The sequence below is a fragment of the Macaca nemestrina genome, chromosome 4 (genome assembly GCF_043159975.1).
Source record: "Macaca nemestrina isolate mMacNem1 chromosome 4, mMacNem.hap1, whole genome shotgun sequence".
In the NCBI taxonomy this organism is placed as follows: domain Eukaryota; kingdom Metazoa; phylum Chordata; class Mammalia; order Primates; family Cercopithecidae; genus Macaca; species Macaca nemestrina.
Genome location: NC_092128.1, coordinates 41922648 through 41947757, shown reverse-complemented (window position 1 = coordinate 41947757; position 25110 = coordinate 41922648). Strand labels below are relative to the sequence as shown.

General features: G+C 34.4%; 1 protein-coding gene across 4 annotated transcripts in view; it reads right to left on the bottom strand.

Moving 5' to 3' along the window:
* The window catches only part of LOC105475530 (ankyrin repeat, SAM and basic leucine zipper domain containing 1), a 64811-nt gene that overhangs the window by 14496 nt on the left and 25205 nt on the right, over positions 1–25110 (bottom strand). For 2 of the 4 annotated variants that reach the window (XR_011622021.1, XM_011730867.3), the window contains exons 5-10: positions 8056–8167; positions 7100–7234; positions 5352–5476; positions 4441–4516; positions 3382–3438; positions 2301–2410 (exon numbers count right to left, since the gene is read on the bottom strand). Coding sequence is in view for 3 of the 4 variants with exons in the window: in XM_011730867.3 (XP_011729169.1) it covers positions 2301–2410; positions 3382–3438; positions 4441–4516; positions 5352–5476; positions 7100–7234; positions 8056–8167 (615 nt within the window). In the remaining variant the exon portion in view is untranslated. Of the gene's footprint in view, positions 1–2300; positions 2411–3381; positions 3439–4440; positions 4517–5351; positions 5477–7099; positions 7235–8055; positions 8168–8703; positions 8845–25110 lie in introns of those variants that run through there. The other 2 variants (XM_011730878.2, XM_011730887.2) reach the window with 2 other exon arrangements.

Here is a 25110-nt window from a genome sequence, read left to right as displayed (position 1 = left end):
TGTCAATTATACCTAAATTAATCAATAGGATTCATACAATTACCACCACAATCTCAGAAAGTTTTTTTTTGTAGAAAAAGCTTTACATAGAAAAGCTTTATCTAAAATGTATATGGAAAGAAAAAGGCTCTAGAATAGCCAAGATGATTTTGAAAAAGAACAAAATGAGAGGAATCACTCTTCCTGATATAAAGGCTTACCATATAGTTAAGAGTAATCAAGACGTGGTACTTTCAGAGGGATAGACATATAAGGCACCCAGAATAGAGAACCCAGATTATACCCACACAAATATGCCCAATTAATTTATGACAAATAATCAAAAGCAATTCAATGGGCGAGGAACAGCCTTTTCAATAAACAGTGCTAGAGCAATTATCCATCCCCTGGTAAAAAAAAAAAAAAAAAAAAAGAACCTCGGCCTAAACCTCATAACATTACAAAAATGAACTCTCAAAATGTATCATGGACTTAAATGTAAAACTATAAAACTTCTATGAAAAAAGCATAGGAGAAAGTCTTTGAGACCTAATTTCTTAAACTGTTATTTAACTTGATACTAAAAATATACCAAAAGTAATGTTCTATAAAGGGAAAATCTGGTAACTTAGACCTCATCAAAATAAAAGTTTTTGCTCTGTGAAAGACCCCATTAAGAGGATGAAAAGAAAAATTACAGAGTTGGGAAAAATATTTACAAATCACATATTCAACAAAAGATTTGAATGTAGATAACTCCTAAAACTCAACATTAAAAAACAATTAATCTAACATAAAATTGGCAAAAGATACTGTTAGAATTTCACCACAAAAAGTACACATATGGCAAATAAGATATAAAAAGCTGTTTACATCATTAGCCATTAGTAAGTGCAAGTAAAAACATAACAAGCTATTACTATATACCCATCAGAAATGGCTAAAAAATATCATGCTAACACCAAATGCTGGGGAGGATGGAGAGCAAACTGGATTACTCATACACTTGCTGGAAATATAACAGTATTGTCATTCTGGAAAACAGTTGGACAGTTTTAAAATACACTAAATATGCAACCACCGTACAACCTAACAATTGTCCTCTTCAGCATTTATCCCAAAGAAAGAAAATGTATTTTCTAATAGACTCTTGTAGATGAATGTTCATAGCAGTTTTATTTGGAATAGCTAAAAACTAAAATCTATTCAAATGTTCTTCAATGGATAAATGGTTAAACAAACTGTAGTATATACATACCATGGAATACTACTCAGCAATAAAAAGGAATGAACTATTGTACTGATACATGCAACAACTTTGATGAACCTCAAGAAAATTAGGATGATTGAAAAAAGTTAATCTCAAAAGGATTTATACTGTATGATTCTATTTATATAATATTCATGAAATAACATCATTAAAAAAATGGAGAACAAATTATTGGTCACTAGGGGTTGGTATGGGGAGAAGGTTAGACGTGGCTATAAAGGGGTAGTGTGAGAGAGCCCTGTGTTAAGTACATTGAACACGGAAGTAGTTACATGAAGCCATAAATGTGATAAAATTATATATATACACACACACAGATGAGTGCATAACTCACAAAATATGAGTAAGCTCTATGGGTCGTACCAATGTAAATTTTCTAGTTTTGATATTGTCCTACAGTTATAAAAGATACTAATACTGGGCAAAACTAGGGAAAGAATGCATGGGACTTCCCTGTGTATCTCTTTGAAATATCCCAAGAATCTATATTTCAAAAAATTTTAAAAAATCACTTATTGCTGTATATTAATAAAATCAAATATTATTTTCAAAATAGATTTGGGATTATTAATAACCATTGCTTGACAAGTTTTTAATATTGGAAATGAAGTTTATATTTTGGTAACATAATTTCTTATACAGTAAGGCTGAAAATAGAACTGAGCTACCTAAGAAATGTTTTCTTATTGACCTAAGTGAAAATATTACTTTGAATTTTCAATTTAACCTCTAAAATGATTTTTAAAGGTATACTATAAAAAAGTATGGGATTGTTTATAAGGTTCAATTTAGCAAGATGCAATGAAAAAATAAAACAAAAATATTTCTATGTGAGTTAACAAGAAGACACATTGTTTGCTTCTTGGTAAATGACTTTATAAAAATTGACTTTACAAAGCACATCCAATTTCAGAACACGGTATCTTCCAAAATCTATTACCCTGGGAAAATGATCATATCAAGTAAAATGACTCAGACATTATGAAAATTAAACTAAAAAAGAACAATTTGTTCTTAACACTATTAATGTAAACAAATAAGTTAATTTTACCTGATTTCTAACTTTATCTCTTCAGATAACTCTCCAAATTGTATCTCTTCTACCTGTAGTTCTTTAAGAGCAGCCAGAATTTTCTGCTGGTCTTTACTGGTAATTCCATTCTAAGCAGAAATAGTTTTAAGGTACAGTAAATTAGTTATACTTGAATAATTTAAAACTCAAAATCACTGAAGATGTTTTCTTACTTGATGAATTCACAACTTGAAAAAATAGGCATACAGTGGAAAAATAACACATTTCTAAAAAAATATATGTTTTTCTTATAACTGTGATTGATGTTAGTTACAGCATTAAAATATTTAGATATATAATAACTATAGCCAATTTTTTTGCAATACATAACGACTATGATGGACTCCCAAAACAAATTACTAGAACTTAATATTTGTAATACTTCAAAAAACACAGTAAAACGAAATTGCCTTCAAATTTTCATTTAAAAATCAGTGATAAATGAGAATCAAGTCCTATCTTTGTTTGTATTCTACCTTTAGTGTTAAACTAAATTTTCTATACTGGAGTTAGCTTTGTAGTATGCTTATTTATTTTTAGTGATATTAAAAATTTCAAGTTTCCCATGTGGTCATGCACTCAGATCATTGCTTTTTACATATCCTATTTATCAAGGTGTCTCTAACACATCCCACAGCTATATGTTATTAGGTAATACTAGATGGCAAAATAAAAGGTCTCAATAGTTTTGAGAACCAAACAAAAGGCTTGGGAGACATATGTTAATACCCATATACATAGAAAAACAATCTCTTATTTGTAAGTGCCCCAGTTTACAAATCTATTTCACATTTGAAACTGAAGGATCAGTTTTAGTTCAGATGTCATGACAATCTGAAAAAAAAAAAACAAACAACCCAAACTGTAAGTCATTACGTGTTCTTAAAGTAACTTAACACTAACACAAGACTTTAGATATGGTTATGCGTAATCATATCTAATCAAGGACACAGTAAAAGAGCAATCTTTTGTCTGTAGCCCTAGTATTTTAAAGAGAAAAGGATCCATAATTTTAAAAACATCAAACAATATATCAGGAATTTCTGAAACTGATACTAACCTTTGTAAATTCATCTTCCCTCATGGTCAAAAGGTGTCTTAACGTTATATCCCTTTCCTGTATAAAAGGAAAAAAAAGGCCACCTTTCCATATAATTAAAATAGTAGAAGGAGAAGTAGGCAAGTGTTCATAAGCTAGTTACTTGCTTCACTCTCAAGCAAATTCCAGTTTTCTAGAGGGAACAGGATATGTAGATATAGAACTATAATATTAAGTAGACAGTAATGAGTATCATAATAACTATTCACCTAAAAAGTATAAACATAGCTAGGTTTTCAGATTCAAATGATTACTATTCATATTTGCTTACATTAAAAGAAAAGCAGTTCTATAAAATTTGGCAGAAATTATGTTTTATGAATATTTTAAATTTCTGACTGTATCACATTAAACCATCATGTAGTTTTATTCAAAATTTCTCCAAATAGGGAGACATTTGAAGATTATACAATGAAGCCCAACTCTGAAATATTTTAACAGAATGTGCACACTCCAAAGAGGAGTCTATCTTAAATAGCGCTTTACTGCTTCAGTATCCCCACCTAGCTGATAATAACTGTCATGGACTCAAACCCCATAATGTATGCTTAAAACACCCAGACAGTCCTTGGCATATGATCTGATTTAACCTTCATGACAACCCTACACTAGGTATTATTATCCTTATGAAGCAAATGAGATATGTAAGTCACATATTTCAGTGATTAAACATCAGAGCAAGAATCTGATACCAGGTGTGTTTGGTTTAATATCATGCTCTTCCAGTATTCTACTCATGAAGATGAGCAACTACAGAAACAAACTAAGGGCTCAGGTGTATATGAAGGTTAGACAATGGGTAAAAACTGTTTAATTTCAGATTCTAATTTATGAAAATTTCTAGAATAATACATTTTTGAAATGTTTGTTTCAAATTTAAAATCGGGATGTACTACAAATTACGGAGAAAAGTGAATAGGCAGTTATTTATAGACATGTTTATGAATTAATATCTAATGTTACAGTAACCAACAAACTAACATATATGCATAACTCACTGTAGGTTATATAAGATCTTACCTTTAGTAAATCTGTCATATGTTCAAGTCCAATACCATGTAAAAATACTTCCAGATCTCCAAATGCTGTATATGAACTGTATACATTTATAGCAATGTTAATTTCAGAACAGACTATAAATGCACAAATAAATATATATTTATATTGCAAGAGAATACGAATAATGATGAATTCATGTAGCATATATGTGCAATCTGCACACCAGACCTATGCTATATCAAAGGAATGAGTAAGGTTTTGTGACTGAAGGTGTATGAGGAGTATAACTCATCTTTCCCCAAAATGAAAATATATGTCAGTATGTACACCTTGTGAAATTTCTGCACATAAAAATCTCCTCAGCCTGGCACAGTGGCATACACCTGTAGTCCAAGCTACTTGGGAGGCTGTGGTGGGAGAACTGCTTGAGCCCAGGTGTTTGAGGCAAAAAAACCCACAAAAAACGGGGGGGGGGGAACCACACCTCTTTAATTGCAGTAAGTAAAATGTAAATAACTTTAAATGGGGTAAGGAGATAATTATTTTTGGCCATGTACTGAACAGCAGTGTTCTGGGGGGGAAAGTGTATGTTTAATTTTAGCACATAAAATTAGAACTGTACTAAAAATAGTTAGAAAACAAGGTGTAATACTGTTTGAACACTAATATAATTTCAGAACATTTAAAAATAGATTTTATTGTTGATATCATACTTCAAGTTTACATTTAAAGTTATTATCATTAGTGTTAGTACATAAAAATGAATAAAAATTTTCTAAAATTCTGGAGAACATTAAAAACCCAGACATTTAAAAATGTTTGTAAACATTTAAAATACCATATATTTTAAATAAGTCACCACATTTACTACAGTAAAATATACACAAGTTTTACTTATAGGTATTCTGTTGAACTAAAACATTCTATATTACCTAAAAATGTGATCTTTTTCTCTATCAGAATCTGTTGTCAATATTTTACAAATAGTGTCTTCTTTAGTTAGCTGTTGAAGTTTTCCTTCCAATGGATTTAAAGTAAAAGAAAGTAAGTTGAAGATCTGAAAAAAGTTAACATCATTCAAATATAATTAACATTGCATACTATAACTTAGAGTTAAAAGAAACCAAACATACGATTATCTCATATCCAGAAAGGAAATTTTAGCAAGTAAGTGGGACAGAAGTTTCACAATTTACTACCCTGATAACAACTTTAAAAAATTGATATATCACAGTTGTACATATTTTGGGGGGTACATGTGATATTTTGATACACATATACAATGTATAATAAACAAATCAGGGTAATTGGGTTATCAGGTAAGTGCTTCCTTGACCTATAATAATAATCAGAAAAGAAAAAAGTACATCTAATTCAAAATAGTAAAAATTAAAGTAAGATAGTAATTACTATTTTTGGTAAGATCTATAGCAAAACTAAAAATTCCATTTGGATAAATGACTCAGATTAAATATTAAGATAGTACTTTGAAAACATTGCTAAGTGGGAAGAGAGTAATGCGCGTGACTAAATGTATACAAATCCTAACTGAACACCTCAAAAATACATGGTGACATTCCTGAGTTTTAAAATCTAACTTCTTAGGAAGTCAAGGTTATATCATGTAATCAGCCAAAATACAAGATCAAATCTCATTTCAATAAATGATTTATGACTCAAAATAACCTTTGATGTTCATAAACTTCTTATGTCAAGTTTGGTGTCATCTACTTTACATTTAACAATGTAATAAAATAATTTTAAGTTTTTGAATTTTCAAAGTTTAAAGAAAAATGGTAAATTCCTTTTTGAAGTTCTACAGGGCTTTAGTGATTACTGTTTACCCTATAATAATTCTGAAAATATTAGAATAATACTTGGAAAATGATAGCCATGTTTATCAGACTGCTTAAAAGGTTAGAGGAAGTTACTTTATATGCAGTAAATGTGGCTTGGTTTGATGATTACATGACGGAATCTTTGGAATTTTACATGCTTTCAAATTCAGGAACTCAGTGTTACAAACTCCCGGACTAAACAACTTAGTTTTATTATTGTACTATATTTGATCCTTGCTTACAAGTTACAGACTTGTGGCTACAGCTTTAATCTTCAGACCAAAAGTTTATATTGATAAAGTAATTTAATGTATGGCAAGTATTTATTATTGAGCTTAACATCTAAATGATAGATTATACATCCAGGTATATTATCACTTTATCGTATGCCCTGTCACACATATAAGAGTAAATGTTGCTTAAATAATTTAATTTTTAAATTTTTTAATATATTAATTAAACTTACAAAAGAATGTTTTAGTTACAAGTTCAAACTGGCATTTTACTAGCTTTCACTCAATAACTTAAAATTCTGGACCAGTTTGAAATGTTTAAATAGTATATTACAATTTTATTCCTGGGGCCAGAATAAGATTTTATTACTCTTTTATAGAGCTTTTAAATTACTGTATTATAAGTGCCTCTTGTTTCACAGAAGATGAATACTCTAGCAAAATAAAGTTCTCATTACCTGGCTGGAGGAAAGATACATATTTAAACATTTAATAATTGCCAGATACACTATAATTACCCTTGTAAATTCTAACAAATTAATAAAAAAGTTCTACAAATGATAATGTGACATGCCACAAAAAATAAGTTTAATATGTACAGAAGGATACCTCATGATGTTTGTTTCTTTTTGCAATCTCACTTGGCATCTTTCCATCTTTGGTTTGTAGCATTTTATTAGCTCCAAGTTCAAGCAACTTCAAAACTATATTTTTATGACCCTGACGTGCTGCCCATGTTAAAGCCTGTAAGTGGGGGGAAAAAGAAGATTGTTTAAAGAGAAGGAGTGTATATGAGACAGACAGGAAAAGTTTTTAACAGTATTTATGACACAATAAAAAAGAGAACATAGTTAATTAATAGAATGATGCAATCTCTTGATTTTACAATATAATGTAAACATATTTCCAAAGTTGTAATTGCAAAGCTGACTGCAAAGCTCATTGATTTTTTAAAACCAGTGTTTTATACAATTAACTGATGTTATGGAATAAAAGGATTTATTTGCCAATCACCAGTTTTCTACAAAAAAGAATTCTTAGGTATATTTTAGAGCCCAGATTTTGCTGTGTGTTACAATTTTTTTTTTTTAATCAAGAGTAAGGACTAAGAGAGTCAATTAATTCCTCTTTTTTTGAGATGGAGTTTCACTCTTGTTGCACTTCAGCCTGAAGTGCAGTGGTATGATCTCGGCTTACTGCAACCTCTGTCTCCTGGGCTCAAGCGATTCTCCAGGCTCAGCCTCCTGAGTAGCTGGGATTAAAGGCGCGTGCCACCATGCCTGGCTAATTTTTTGTATTTTTAGGAGAGACCGGGTTTCACCATGTTGGCCAGGCTGGTCTCAAACTCCTAACCTCAGGTGATCTGCCCGCCTTGGCCTCCCAAAGTGCAAGGATTACAGGCGTCAGCCACCATGCCAGCCTTTTATTTCAACTGTTGCTTTTTTTCACCAGATAGCAATTATATTCCAGCCCTTTTGTAATTATTACTTCTTAAAACTCTTTTTTAAAAATGGATTACTGATAATAACAGAAACAAAAAGAAACATTGTAAAAATGTTTCTCACAGTGTAACCATTCTCATCCTGGGTATTAACTTCTGCTCCATGAGCAACAAGGAGAGCAACAACCTGGGTGTGACCATCTCGAGCAGCATACATGATTGGGGTCATAAGTCTCCTAAGGAGGAGGAAGAAAGGAAACATTTGTGTTAATGCTGCCATTAATCTCTCATTTTCATTAATTTAACCATACACAATACCACCAGTACTACTTTGAAAATAAAGAAAAAGAAATGAAAGCTTTTGCTAAATCAGGTGATTTAAAAATCCAATCTTCCTGCAAATAAGTACAAGTGAAAGAGATGACACTTTTAAAGTGCTGAATGCTTACACAGCACCCTCTAGTGAATAAATGTATTAAAAAATACATGAAATAAGCCATGCTTTCTACTATGAAGTCTCACTAATATACATATTCATCTAGAAAATTATCAGAGTACCCACACTATGCTTCTGCTAGGAATATAGTAATGAGTGACACAAACAAGGTCCCTGCCCTCAAAGGATTTGCTAATACTAAATGCTTATTACATTTTATTTAGAGGATTGCTGAAACAAAAATGTAAATTTAAAAACTTTATTCCTTAATGTATTCTATTATGATTCTACTTTAGTTTGAGACTGAAAGAATTTTATTCTGACCGGGAGACTTACTGTATGTAATCAGAAAAGAGATAAGTCCAATAGATTAACCAGCTTAATATTCTCTTAAGAGTACTTTCTGGGAGAGGATAGTGGTTTCTCTGTAGTTTATCATTTCCCAAAATTAGAGATTCAATCCTTCTACTCCTGGAAGTTAGTCAGCTTCTGGGCCTCTTCCAAGGACACCAGATTTTATCAGCTCTACTTGGGCTGAACATAACATCATGGTCTGTTTTAAAGGAGGTCTGAGATTCTGAGTCCAATTTTCCTGAGTCGTCCTCAAGATCTGATTTATACACAAAGAACTTTGGAAAAGAAAAATAAATAATTTCAGAGCTCCATGTTTTGATCTTACCAAGAAAGTTTTTATTGGTTATTCGCATTACATATACAACCTACAAATAGACTAGTTCTCTGTAAGGCTTGTTAGCATAAGGTATACCCTGAAATCTGATCACTTCACACCAATGTCCTTATTAGCACAAAGCAATTCCTATATATTTGTTTCTTCTATTTCATGGTATATTATAATTTGAATGTTTTATGTGAAATTATATGCTAAGGCAGTTGTATAACATTGCCTCCTCTACCTTGAATATCTCTTACATAGTGGCTTCATTAGATAGACAATCTTTATGAAGTAAAGATTGAATTTCCTGGATAACTTAAGCACACGTAAAAAATTATATACAACTTGCCAGGTGTGGTGGCTCCTGCCTGTAATCTTAGCACTTGGGGGGCTGAGGTGGGTGGATTGCTTGACTCCAGGAGTTCGAGACAACAGAGCAAAGCCCCGCCTCTACCTCTACTTAAAATTAAAAAAAAAAAAAAAGTTAGCTGGGTGTGGTCGTGCACACCTGTAATCCCAGCTACTTCAGAGGTGGGAGAATCACCTGAGCCTGGGAGGTCAAGGCTTCAGTGAGCCAAGATCATGCCATTGCACTCCAGTCTAGGCAACCAGAGTGAGACCCTGTCTCACAGCAACAACAACAACAACAACAAAGCCACAAAAAACCCCCACATACACACACGCATGACAACAACAAATTATTTGAATTAACTGACCATTCTAATTCAAATTCTTCATTACATCTAAGTCCAAACCATTGATGTCTCATCTCCACTGCACTTACCCCTATAATAACCCAAATTGGCTCCTCTCAGTCTTCCCTATTTCATGAAGCCACCATTAACCACATTACTCAGGCTTAAGACTAGGCACATTACTCAGGCTTAAGACTCTTCTCTGTCATTCCGAGTACAAGTCATTGGCAGCTCCTATTAGCCCCACCTTCATAATCTGCTTCTGATCACTTCTCTTCACCTCATTAGCTTCTGATCACTTCTCTTCACCTTCATAATCTGCTTCTGATCACTTCTCTTCACCTCATTAGCCACTGCAGTGGTCCAAGACAACATCATCTTTCTCTGACTTATATTATTGCCATAGCCTTGTAACTCCTCTTCATGCTTCTATTCTTGGCCACTTACAATTTATTGTCTTTGAAAATGCCAAGATCTCCCCTTTGCAGGAACTGTGCAAGTGCTCTTCCCTGTCCCCAGACCTTCATACTGCTAACTCCTTATTCTTATTCAGATCTTTATTATGAGAAGATCAATAAAATTTACAAACCTTTAGCTAGACTGATTAAGTAAAAAAGAGAGAAGAAACAAGTTAGCAGTACCAGGAACAAGAGAAGTAACATCAGTACAGATTATCCAGATTGTAGAAGTATGAGGAAGTATTATGAACAAATTTATGCCAATAAATTAGACAGGTTAGATGAAATGGATAAATTTCTCAAAATACACAAACTACCATGGCTCACTCAAAAAGAAATAACTTGAATAGCCCTAGATTTATTTTTTAAAAACTTAATTAGTAATTATAAATTAAATTAAATTTTCCACAAAGAAAATAACAGGCCAGATGGCTTCACTGGTGAATTCTACCAAACAGTTAATGAAAACAACACCAATTCTAAACAAACTCATCCAGTAAACTGAAGAGAAGAAGCTGCTTTCCAACTCATTCTATGAAGCACAAATTACTCTTATACCAAAACCAGAGGGTGCCATTATAAGGAAAGAAAACTATAAACCAATAATCTTCACTGAAAATAAAAATGTTTTGAAAAAATTTTAACAGAATCCAAAAACACATAAAAAGGTTAATACATCATGACTAAGGGAAATTATCCTAGGAATGCAAGGCTGGTTTGATATTTGAAACATCAATCAATATAATGTACCATATTAACAAACTAAAAATGAAAAAAAAAAACCCTCAACAAATGCAGAATGAGTATTTTACAAAATCCAACATTTATTTCTAACAAAAACACTCTCTCAGCAATGTAGGAATACATGAGAACTTCCTCAACCTGACAAAATCATCTATGGAAAATTTACAGTTAACATCATATTTAATGGTGAAAGAGTACTTTCCCCCAAGATCAGAAACAAGTCAAGGATGTATGCTCTCACATTTCTACCCAACATTTTATTGGAAGTTCTAGTCAGTGGAATAAGACAAGGAAAAATAAGAAAAATGGTAGACCTCCAGATGGGAAAACAAGCAAAATTGTCTTTATTCACAGACAGCATGATGTATATAGAAAACCTGATGAACTCTACAAAAAAAGTACTAGAACTAATGAATTTGGCAAGATTACAGCATACAAGAGCAATATTTAAAAAATCAATTGTATTTCTTCATACTAGCAATGAACAACATGAAATGAAAATAAAACAATACAACTTATAGTAAAAATATAAAAGCCAGGAAATCTATTACTGCTTATTAGAAATGCACCCAGTATTTGCATATATGCATACATAAATACATGGTGATGGTGATGTATTTATGTATTTGAATATATCTGACTTACAGTTTTCTAGGTAACAATTTGGATCCAGAAGTCTTTTTTTTTTTTAGATTCATTTTTTTTTTAGTACACGTTAAGGTTGGTTAATGGGTATACTGTGTGTTGCTGAGGTTGAGGTTTGGTCTTCTATTAATCCCACCACCCAAGTAGTGAACATAGTACCCAATAGGTAGTTTTTCAACCCTTGACCCCTCCTTGCCTCCTCCCTTTTGGATTCCCCAGTGTCTATTTTTAACCAAGTATCCCAGCCTCAAAATGCATTTTAAAACTTTTTTTCCTTTCTTGTTTTCAGCTTTGAAACATATTTTGAAACGTTTTGTTTCTACTTTTCCCACCAGGCACTTCAATGAACAGTGCTTGCTTATCTACTTATGTGCTTGCTTAGGTAATCCAGGGGCCAATTTTGAAATAAACCAGGCAGAGAGATACAGCTCCCACTTAGGGGTAGTTACAAACAGTTAGCCTACCACTACCAGGCCAAAGTCAGGATGAGGCAAACCAGACCTTCGGGACAGGCAATTTCTCAAGATAATCATTGAAACAAGACAGGTAGACCTGCACCCTTGGGTAACACTCCTGCATATTTTCCACACCTTTTCCTTCTTAAACCCCTTCATTTAGCCCAAAAAGTTGGAATGGTCTTTTGAAGGCATGAGCCTGGCCATTCTCCAATTGCTAGCATTTGATAAATAAAATTACTTTCCTTTCACCACATGTTGTTTCTTCTGTTCTTGGTTTATGGGTAGCCAGCAGCTGGACTTAAGCAAGTTACCTGTTGTTTCCATCTTTATACGCATGTGTACCCAATGGGTAGCTCCGACTAATAAGTGAGAACATGTGGTATTTGGTTTCCTTTTTTTAGTTTTCTTTTTCTACATAAATTCACTTAGGATAATGGCCTCCAGCTGCATGCATGCTGCTGCAAAGGACACGGCTTAATTCTTTTTTATGGCTGTATAGTATTCCATGGTCTATATGTGGCATATTTTCTTTATCCAGTCTTGATAGGCACATAGGTTGGTTCTGTATCTTTGTAACAGTGGGGTTTTTTTTTTTTTTTTTTTTTTGAGACAGGGTTGTACTGTCACACAGGCTGTAGTGCAGTGGTACAATCATGGCTCACCACAGTCTCAACCTCCCAAGCCCAAGCAATTCTTCCATCTTAGTCTCCCAGGTAGCTGGGACCACAGGCATGTGTTACCACACCTGGCTAAATTTTTTATTTTTGTAGAGATGGAGTCTCTGTATGTTGTCCAGGCTGGTCTCGAACTTGTGGCCTCTAGCGATCCTCCCACAGGGCTGGGATTATAGGCATAAGCCACCATGCCCAGCTGCTATTGTGAATAGTGCTGGGATAAACATAATGAGTGCAGTGTCTTTTTGGTAGAATGATTTATTTTCCTTTGGGTATATACTCAGTAATGGGATGGCTGGGTCAAATGGTAATTCTAGTTGTTTTCCACAGTGGTTTAACTAATTTACATTCCTGCCAGCAGTGTACGTGTTTCCCTTATCTCTGCAGCTTCACCAACATGCTATTTTTTGACTTTTTATGTATTATTTTTTGAGAAGAAGCCTCACTCTGTCACCTAGGCTGGAGTGCAGTGGCGTGATCTTGGCTTACTGCAACCTCCGCCTCCTGGGTTCAAGCGATTCTCCTGCCTCAGCCTCCTGAGTAGCTGGGATTACAGGCACCTGCCACCGCATCTGGCTAATTTTTGTATTTTTAGTAGAGACTGGGATTCATCATCTTGGCCAGGCTGGTCTTGAACTTCTGATTCTGGAATCCACCTGCCTTGGCCTCCCAAAGTGCTGGGATTACAGGTGTGAGCCACTGCGCCCAGCCTGAATTTTTAATAATAGCCATTCTGACAGGTGTGAGATGGTATTTCATTGTGGTTTTGATTTGCATCTCTCTGATGAGTAGTGATGTTGAGTACTTTTTCATGTTTCTTGACTGCTTGTATGTCTTTTTTTTTGAAAAGTGCTTATGTCCTTTACCTACTTTTTAATGAGGTTATTTTTCTTACGGATTTAAGTTCCTTATAGAGTCTGGATATTTAGTCCTTCGTTGGATGCATAGTTTGCAAATATTTTCTCCCATTCTGCTGATAGTTTCTTTTGCTGTCAAGAATCTCTTTAGTTTAATTAGGCTCCACTTGTCAAATTTGTTTTTGTTGCATTTGCTTTTGAGAACTTAGTCATAAATTATTTGCATAGGCTAAGGTCTAGAAGAGCATTTCCTAGGTTTTCTTCTAGGATTTTTGTGGTTTGAGGTCTTGCATTTAAGTATTTAATCTATCTTGAATTGATTTCTGTATATGGTAAGCAGTAGGAATCCAGTTTCATTCTTCTCCATATGGGTATCCAGTTTTCCCAGTGCCATTTACTGAATAGGGTATCCTTTCCCCATTGTTTATTTTTGTTTACTTTGAAGAAGATCAGTTGGTTGTTGGTGTGGGTTCTCTATTCTGTTCGATTGGTCTATGTGTCTATGTCTGTACCTGTACAATACTGTTTTGGTTACTGCAGCCTTTTAGTATAGTCTGAAGTCAAGTAACATGATGCCTCAAGGTTTGTTCTTTTTGCTTAGAATTGCTTTGGCTACTCAGGTTTTTTTGGTTTCATTTTTTTTTTTTCTTATTTTTTGAGACAGTCTCACTCTGTTGCCAGGCTGGAGTGCAGTGGCATGATCTCGGCTCACTGCAATGTCTGCCTGCTAGGTTGAAGTGATTCTCCTGCCTCAGCCTCCCAAGTAGCTGGGACTACAGGCATGCACCACCAGGCCCAGCAAATTTTTGTATTTTTAGTAGAGACAGAGTTTCACCATGTTGGTCAGGCTGGTCTCAAATTCCTGCTATCAGGTGATCTGTCTGCCCTCTGCCTCCCAAAGTGCTGGGGTTACAGGTGTGAGCCACCATGCCCGACCTCATATGACTTTTAGAATAGTTTTTCCTAATTCTGTGACAAATGACATTGGTCCTTTGATAGGAATCACATTGAATCTGTAGATTGCTTTGGGCAGTACAGATATTTTAATGATACTGCAGTCTTCCAATCTGTGATTACGGAATTCTTTTTCATTTGTTTGTCATTTATAATTTCTTTCAGCAGTGCTTTTCAGTTCTCTTGTAGAGATCTTTTACCTCTTGGTTAGATGTATTCTAAAAAACGAATGGAAAATCCTTTTCTTTCAGCAGTGTTTTTCAGTCCTCCTGTAGAGATCTTTTTACCTTCTTGGTTAGATGTATTCCTAGGTATTTTAATTATTTTATTTTTTTGCAGTTCTTATAAATGGAATTGCATTCTTGATTTGGTTCTCAGCTTGAACATTATTGGTATATAGAAATGCTTCTGATTTTTGTGCATTGATTTGGTATCCTGAGACTTTACTAAAGTCATTTATCAGGGTTTATGGAGTCTTCTGGGGGAAATCTTTAGGGTTTTCTAGGTATGGAAATAATACAATAAGCAAAGTCATTTTTAAACATTAATAATATACTGTTCATATGTTTTAATTTGCCAATAAGTGAATTTAAAATTATTTTTCTCTGAGGAAATTTCCTCTGCGTTTTGTCTGAATCACCCAAGTTCTGATATAAAGGCCTTGTGTTGTCACTTTTACCAGTTCTATTTTAATTAATCCAGAAATTACCAGAAATTATTAAGATATAACTTTTTTTTTTCTTGAGATGGAGTCTCACTCTGTCACCCAGGCTGGAGCGCATGGCACAATCTCTGCTTACTGCAACCTCTGCCTCCCAGGTTCAAGCAATTCTCCTGCCTCACCCTCCTGAGTAGCTGGGGACTACAGGTGCATGCCACCATGCCTGGCTAATTTTTTTGTATTTTTAGTAGAGATGGGTTTCACCACTTTGGCCAGGCTGGTCTCGAACTCCTGACCTCAGGTGATCTGCCCACCTCAGTCTCCCAAAGTGCTGGGATTACAAGCATAAGCCACTGTGCCTGGCCAGGTATCATTTAAAAAAAAAAAAAATTCTTAAGGACTTTCTTTGTGGTCTATGACGTAACTTATGTTGAAAATAATCCATGCATGTAAATTATGTTAAAGTCAGAATTCTAGGTAAATATCAACTAGATACTCTTGTTAATTGTGTTATTCTATATTTTTTGTCTAATGTTTTTCTAAGAGATATATTAAAGTCTTCAAATATGATTATGGATGTTCCACTCTTTTTTTAGTTCTACTAGTTTTTGTTTTATATATTTAAAAGCCACATATATTAAAACCATCTTGTTAAATTGTTGCTTCTAAAAACATCATTTTCTCTTTGGTCCCTTAAGTAATTTTTGCCTTGCATTTTATTTACTACCCTGGGGTATTTTTTTTTTCTTGATATTTACCAGGTATAAATATTCGCTGAATAAATGGCATTTAAAAAATCATTTTATTTATTTTCCACTCTAATGTAATGTTTTATTTTAGGTGTGACTTCACTGGATTTTGCTTTTAGCCAATATGAGAGTTACTATTACTTTAATAAGTGAGTTTTACCGATTATATTACTTTTCTTAGTTATTAATATGGCTGGATTTATTTCTGACACTTTTGCACCTTCTGTTTATCATGCTTCCATAATAAATACATGTTTCCATGTCTCCTTGAACATGGAATCACCTTGTTAGATTGATCAAGTTCTCTTAGTTTCACTCCCACCCACTTGATCTGAAAGCTTTTAATTTCATTATTTTCTTCAAGTACAGTACTTACTTTTAAGTCCTCTCCTCTCCAAAAAGCTTATCCTTACTATTCAACAAAGAGAAAAGTTAATCAATAACTATACATAGTTTCATGAGAAAAGAGATGTTTACTTTTATTTTGCTTCACTCGCTCCTCAGCTACTAGAACACCCAACTTATGATGGAAAGTTAATACAAATTTAACATAAATACTCTTCCCTATGCCGGCCCCCCTTTTTTAGGAGACAGGGTCTTGCTCTGCCACTCAGGCTAGAGTGCAATGGCACCATCATAGCTTACTGCAGCCTTGATCTCCTGGGCTCAAGCCATCCTTCCACCTCAGTCTCCCGAGTAGCTAGGACTACAGGTATGCACCATCATGCCTGGCTAATTTTTAAAATTTCTGTTGCCCAGGTTGGTCTCAAACTCCTGCGCTCAAGCAATCCTCCCACCTTGGCCTCCCAAAGCACTGGGATTACAGTGGTGAGCCACCAAGCCTGGCCAAGATGGTCATTTTTTGATAGGAGTTTTCTTGATATATAAATAATCTCTTCTGTAGTTAACTTTGAGAATTTTTGCCTTCATTCTTAATGTTCTGAAGTTTATTGTGATGTGTCTACATATTTTAATTAAAAATGTATATATATCTATTTGTATATAAATATTTTATTCAATAATTCTTTCAATCCTACAAATTTGTTTTCAGCTGGGAAACATTCTTGGTCTTTATTGCTTCAAATATAGTCTATCTTCTATTTTCTCCTTTGGAATTATTATTTGATAGATGTTAGGACTTCTGGAAATATTCTCCATGTCTCTACCTTTCCTTTATACTTTCCATTTCTTTAGCCCTTTGTGTTATATTCTTGGATATTTCCTCACCTCTATCTTCTAGTCCACTAATCAGCTCATTAGATGAGTCCCATCTACTCTTCTACCTCTTCTACACATATACTTAGTTTTAATATTCAATAGTTCCTTTTTTCATAATTCATTGTTCTTGTTTTTTAATATCTGCTGTTATTTTGTGAAGGCAAATCCCTATTTTATTGTTCAGGAATAAAGGCCTTTTTAGATTCCTCTATTTTTCCCACTTTCTCTAGCTTAAGTCACTCTTTTGTTGAATTTGTTGTACCTGTTTCATGATACCTACATTCTTCAGATTTTGGTGATTTATGGTTGTGCACCTACCTTCTGGTCTATGGCAAAGGCCTCCAAACACAGAAGATAAGATAACCTTGTCTATCAGTAATGCAGATTTTAGGTATTGCTAGAGTTGCCCATCTGTTTCTTTCTTTGGCGAGTTACTCTTTTTCCATTGCAGAGATAACTTTTTTTGTTTCAAAACTAACTTTATCAAAATATTTTAATACCTTTATATCTAAAGCTTTCTGTGGAAGGGCAAGACTTTAGCATATTCTCAGTTTAAGAGCTTGAATTTATAAGCCTATTTTTCCAAAAATTCTTTTTTTGGTCATGGTTTTCTTCCAGAATTTTTAGAATCATTTCATCAAGTTAAAACAATCCCTTTGGCACTCTGAATAAGATGTTTAATTCTATAAATTTAGATTTAAAAAAAAGTCTTTTTAAATACTGAGTCATCCTAGTCAAGATGACAACCAACATCCAGCCAACATGACGTGTCTATTCAATCTTCTTTTATTTTACTTGGTGTAGTTTTAAAATTTTCATTTAGATCTTTCACATATTTAAATCATAATAAATTATATTCTCAAGCTTTTTGTTTCTTGTGAGTTGGAAATCAAATGAAGTTTGCACATTAGTTTTGTAGAAACTACTATACTTTATGATTGTTATTTCTGAGTTGACTATTTTCGGTTTACCAAGCATACATTAATACAATTTAAAAATCATGATTTTGTTCTCCTTTTCCTAATAAAAAGATCTAATAGTTTAATTAGAGGCATAGTTCAATGGTTTAGATCAGCAGTCAGCAAATTTTTTCTGTAAAGGGCAAGACAGTAAATATTTTGGACTTTGTGATGTATACAGGGATTTGTCACAACCACTCAACTCTGCTGTTGTATCATGAACACAGCCATAGACAATATATAAACAAATGAGCACAGCTGTGTTCCAGTGAAACTTAAGACGTCTGCCAACCTCCGATTTAGAGTGTTAAGCTGTGGAGTCAGAATGCCTAGGTCTAATCTAGCCTCCAACATTTACTGGCTTAGATAAGTTTCTTAAACTCTCACTGCCTCAGTTTCTACAACTTTCTATGAGCATAAAATAGTTTCTACATTTGTGGCACCTATTTGTGTTAGTATCACAATCTGTGATGAGAAAATAATGTTTAGTAACAAAGAACAGTACCATGCACAAAGTAAATTCTCAGTAATTAATAGGTATTTTTATTATTAACTACATCTTGTACTTTTCTTACATAACTGAATTGCCTTACAGTTCCCAAAACAATGGTAAAACTAAAAGTGCTTATAACAAGCATCCTTGCCTTGTTGCTGACATTAATGCAAATGCTGCTAATGCTTCTCCATTAAACATGTGATTTGTTTTGTCTTCAGATATATGTTTGTGAAATTAAGGAGCTACTCATCTAATCAAATTTTACTAAGGTTATAAAAATCAGGGATTTTAACTTTTATAAAATATCTTTCTGGCATCTATTATAATGATAACCACCTTAAAAATCCTCTGACCTGCTTATATATTTCCTTAATGTTGAACCATTTTTGTATAGTTGACCTGAATCAATTTGATCAGGTATATTATTCATTTAATTTGCCGGTAACATTAAATTTGCTAATACTTCATTACGTGGTTAAGATTTGTGTATCCATGTTCATATAAGATTTCTTTAAGTGGATCTTTTTTAAATTGGATTTCAGAATCAGTGTTATGTTTGCTTTATAAACAAGAAATGAAAGGTTTTTTTTTTCCCCTTAGGTTTTGATAGTATTAATGTAATCTATTCCTTGGAAGTTTAAAATAAGTAACCTATTAAAATCTCTGAGCCTAACACACTTTTTGTAAGTTATCTTTCTGACATTTTTTTTCTCAAAAAATGCATTCAAAATCACAACATAAAAAAATTTAAAGCATAAACAAAAACCGAACTAGAAATAGCATCTACAACATATATTAAAATAATTAAATTAAAAATAAAATTATTTAATTTAATACAAATAATCAAAATAACTAAAAGAATTTAAAAATACCTACCAGACATGGCGGCAGACACCTATAGTCCAACTTCTTGGGATGCTGAGGCAGGAGGCTCTCTTGAGCCCAGGAGTTCAAAACCAGCCTGGGCAACATAGTGAGACTCTGTCTCCAAACCAAACCAAACCAAACCAAACCAAACCAAACCAAACCAAACCATGCCAAACCAAACCAAACCATGCCAAACCAAACACAATAAAAAACTAAAAGATCCGATATACAAAAGATTCTTGTTAATCAATAAGAAACATGTGAACTACCAAACAGCAAAACTACAAGGTACATAGGCAATTAATTAGTAGACAAAGAAATACAAACAACTTACAAAAATATGCAAGACTAATCAATTAAGTATTATTAAAAAGCATGCAAACTAAAATGAGGCATCATTACTTGCAAATCAAACAGTAAAGCTCACAACATAAAAAAATATCTAGTGCTGTCACTATGTATGTCCTCTCAAGTACTGTTGGAGATAGTGTAAAGGTTTTCAATTTTTTCAGAAGACAATTTGGTAACACCTATTAAGGCAGAAGAATAGGGTCTGAAGGCAGGGAATTTAAGGCCAATTCATGCTAATTTCCTAAAGCTGGAAGAAAACACTGGGTCTGAAGGCAGAGAACCTAAGGCCAATTCATGCTAACTTCCTAAAGCTGGATCAAAAGAAAAATCCCTATCTCTCCACAGCCTAGTAACAAGGATCAAAGGCTACTCCGTCTACAAGCCTCTCCATTCCACTAAGTCTCAGGTGGAAAGGGAAAGTGCCACAGATTGGCCGTGGGCCAAGCGCGGGCTATCCCTTTATCTGCATAGGGTGCCAGTCCAGTCTGGCCTCTGGTTGGCCACAGGCGAACTCACTGCAGCTATTAATCGGCCACAGGCCAAATCCTTCATCCACATAGTGGGTGGCCAATAGGGACCTCAAAAGGGGTACTTAAACCCCAGAAAACCTTGTCAGTGGGGCTCCTGAACCACAAATGATGTATTTGTCATTTCTCTGTACTAAAGGTAAAATAGTTGGTCTTCATGTCATATTTTTATATATAGTTCAGTATTATCTGATCTTTTTAATCTGCTTAAAACACTCCCATCCTGTGGAGTGTTACCTCGCTTCAATATATCCCTACTTTCGCTGTTTCGTTCCTTTCTTACTTTGTGCATTTTGCTCAACTCTTTGTTCAACACGCCAAGAACCTGGACATCTCATGCTCAAGGCCTGCCTTCCCATAACACTATCACAATTCTAAATACACATCTACCTTTGTCTCAGCAACTCCACTTTAGGAATGTGTTCTATCAAAAAATCTATCCAACTTGCCAAAGATGTTCACTGTAGTACTTTTTTTGTGAAACTAAAAAATGGAAAGAATCCAAGTGTTCTTCAATGAAATACTGGATTAAGATATCACATCCATACAGTGGAATACTGTACAGCCATTAAAGAGAGAGAAGTACCTCTATACATACTGGCAGGTATAGTGCTGACGAAACACTGTTTAGTTGCTCTCGCAATAATCTTTTAATTGGATTTCTTGATTCCAATTCGTTCTCAATCTGCTGTCAGAATAACCTTTACAAAATATTAATATGTTCATTCTTAAATTATTCAATAGCTTTCATGATAAAATTCATATCTCTCAGTAGGATTACACAGGTTATTATCTCGCCTCTGCCAAAGTGGGTCAATTCTGACCCACTTTCTACTCTAATATCTCATGATCTGGTTACAGTATTTCTAGATTCACTATTTACAACTGCCTAAATGAAACAGGCTCTTTCATCTTTCTCCACTTGCATGTGCACCTCCCTCTAAACTGAATATTCATTTTTATGATCTTCAGTTGGCTAACTCCTACTTATTCTTCAAAACAAAGTTTGAGGCTGGGCACAGTGGCTCAAACTTGTAAGATCAGCATTTTAGGAAGTCAAGGCAGGAGGATCATTTGAGACCAGGAGTTCGAGACCAGACTGGGCAACATAGTGAGACTCTGTCTTTACAAAAAATTTAAAAAATCAGCCAGGCATGGTAGTATGCACCTGTAGTCCAAGCTACTTAGAAGGCTGAGGCAGGAGGATGGCTTGAGCCCAGGAGGTCGAGGCTGCAGTGAGCCAGGATCACACCACTGCACTCCACCCTGGTCGACAGAGCAAGACTGTCTCTCAAAACTGAACAAAGCTGAAACTAAATGCTAAAAAAATACAAAACAAAACCCACCAAAACCAAACAACAAAAAACAACTAAGTTTGAGAAATGAACCTCTAGGACGGTTTCACTTGTCATCTGCATCTAAGTTTTCCCAGTTTTTGTTCCTAGAGACACTTTCTATTACCTCTAATCTTCCTATGTTGTAAATGCTTATAGCCTTGGAATCTCTTTAGTACTGTCAAATTCTTGAGGTAAGTACTGCGTCTTTCATCTTCTCGCTCTTAGCGTTTAGCATGTATTAATTGTGTAACAGAAACCAATTTTAAAAACCAATGACATTAAGTGATTTTTTTCTTCATCTACCAGGCTTCCTCAAATTTTTTTATAGTCAAGAGTTGGCTACATGTAAAGTGTCCAGAACAGGGGAACCTATAGAATTATAAAGTAGATTAGTGGTTGCTAAGGGGTGGGGGTTGGGAGGTTTGGGTGGGAATCAATGACTGCCAATGCATATTAAGTTCCTTTTGGGAATGATAAAATTGTTCCAAAATTAGATTACGGTGATGGTTGCAGACTACCATAAATATACTTAAACCATTGAACTGTACACTTTAAGCTTTACATTACATAATTGTATCTCAATAAAACTTAAAAAAAATAAGAGTTGGTTAAAAAGAATAAAGTTTATGTACATTATATAACCATAATTAAACTTTATTTCTGGATGATACAGAACCTTTCGTTAGTCTCAATTTCTGGTTATTTCATTTCAATAAAATTTCCACTAGAGGGCATTCAAAGAAAAGCAGAAATCCCAAATTGTCATGGCTCCATCGATGTCAGTAATGGAAAATTTGCGACAATCTTGCTTGTCCACCTCATAAATAGAGACTTGAGTGATGCTATTCTGGTGCAGAAAGCAAAACTCAGTCCGACAGAAAAAATATGTTTTCACCATGATGTATTTGTCACTCATCTGTACCAAGGGTAAAATGGTTGGTCTTCATGTCATATTTTTGCATACAGTTCAGTATTATATGATATTTTTAATCTGCTTAAAACACTCAGTTTATAGTTGAGAGATTAATAAAACAACTATGATAAAGGAAATTTTGACAATGATAAAATGCTAGGAATTAGATATCCATTTCCACCTATCAGAAAAGTTTTGTTAGATCAAACCTCCCACTGAAAAAGACTGTAAAAGCTGATAAAATACAAATATGCTTATAGACACAGTAGAAAAACCAAAGTTGCCAGAACAGGAGAAGCCAAGCTCCAGGAGAGAAAAGCAGCATTTGTTGAATTGAGTCTTATATCCCCTTCCACTTTTTCCCTTTAGACATTTGCCAGTTCCTGGGTAGCATTAGGAGAAAGCAGTACCTTTAGACCTTCTTATGGTGATGGGGAACTCCAACACAAAAACTGGAGTTCAGGTCTACTAAAGCACTGAGAACTTCAAGAATCTAGAAAAAGGGGAGTAACAGAAAGGTGACCCTGCAGAGAAGTGATCTTCTGTTGGACTTCTGCCTTCAAAGTATTTTCAGGGGCTGAAGAAGACTACAACCACCAAGCTAAAACTAGATGCTAAGAGGGCTTTCAGCCAAATAACAGAGGAAATAAAAATTGGCATTCATGATCCTCAAAGGGAGAGTGGCTCAGATAAACACCCCAAGTTTGAATTGAGACTGTGGAAAATAACAGGAAATAAATGGATCCTGAAATCCAGCCTAAAATCATCTTAATCCCTGATTTAATTGAGGAGACCTGCCCTTATTTTAACTATCAGTCAGAAGAATATTAAATATTTTCTGGAAGCAAACAGACCTGTACCAAATTTTTATATAATATCCAGCATTCAACCGAAAGTTACCAGGCATTCTAGGAGACAGAGCCAAATGACCAAAATAAAACAAATAAATAAACAAACAAAAATCCAGACCTACAGATGTTAAAACATGCTCTAGAATAAGTGTGATTACTGTTGAAGAAAAATAGAAGGAAAAATTAATTAAAGACCTAAACTTTAGGGGAAAAAAAAGAAGCAATCGGAAATTGTAGAACTAAGAAACAAGATTAATGAAATTGAAAAGCTAATAGATGGGTTTAACAGTAGATTAGTTACAGAAGAGAATTAATGGCCTGGAAGACAGACCAAAAGAAAATACCCAGTGTGAATATGGAGAAGATAAAAGAAGGAAAGAGTGTTAAGAAACAAATGCAATATAGATGTAATGGTCTAAATCTCAATTGGAGAGGAGAATGAAGAAAAAGCAGTATCTTAAGACATACTGCCTGAAAAATTTCCCAAACTAATGAAATACATCAAACAACAGATTTAAGAATTCCTGTGGGACAAAAACAAAACCCCATTATACCTAGGGATATCATAGCAAAGCTGGTTTTTTTTTTTTTTTTTTAAAAAAAAAGACCAACAGAAAATCTTAAGAACAACCAGAGGGTAAAATCTAGTACTTTCAAAGAATCAACAATAAGAGTAACAGCTGACTTTTGTTGTGCTGGACCCCTACTGGCTCCAATAGGGATGGCACTGTGTTTAAGGGGTCGAAGGAGAGACCCAGAATCAACAAATGAGACATAGAGTTTACTAAGAACTTACAGGGCAGTCCATGAGTGACAGGCTGGACAGGAAAATTGCTACCGTTTGTAAAAAGCATTTATGTATAATAAAGCATAAAAATCTATTTATGCATAAAAATCATAAATAGCATTTTAACTTTATAATTTCTACCTAGCAACCTTCACCTAGCAACCTCCACTTAACCCCAAAGGGTCTCTAATCCCCTGTTCAGCCTGCATTCCAAGGAATGGGCTAGGCGTTCAGATGTCCTTCGTAGATAAGGAGCGAATCTTCGGGTTGCCCACTCCCAGATTCCTTAGCTTGGAAGCTCAAACACGAACACACATTCTACTTAGACCATACAGCCATTCTTAGGGTATGCTGGAGTTACTGCTGTAAAGTGCATCTGCCATACACTCCATCTCAGCATATTCTTGAATGGCCCTCACATTTTTATCATGTTTTTTTGTGTGTGATTTTTGGGGGCCAGGTATGTGGAGGAGCAGTATGTGCAGCCAAATGCTGTGGCAGCAATACAAACTATAACAAAAGAGAATGCCAAACATAATAGAAATCATACTGTATTAAAGGTTTTTCTAAGCACTTGGGAGTTGATTAAACCAGGCTCGGTGACCTCAATAAAAGATTGTCCTTCAGTTGTCAAACAGGTGACAGGGCTGAGCACCAAATGGAACTCTGCACTTAAGGAACTATTAGTTGATGTGCTCCCCTTGTTTGGAGCCTAATATTGCAGATATGTATGCTATTTGGCCACATCTGTGTCTGGGAATTCCCAGACTTTGGTTTCTGGAAGGTATCCTTTAACCAACCTGCTATGGGATACTGAGTGCATACCAGCACTGGGAGCCCCTTTGTCATGTTGTCCACTGTTGTAAGAG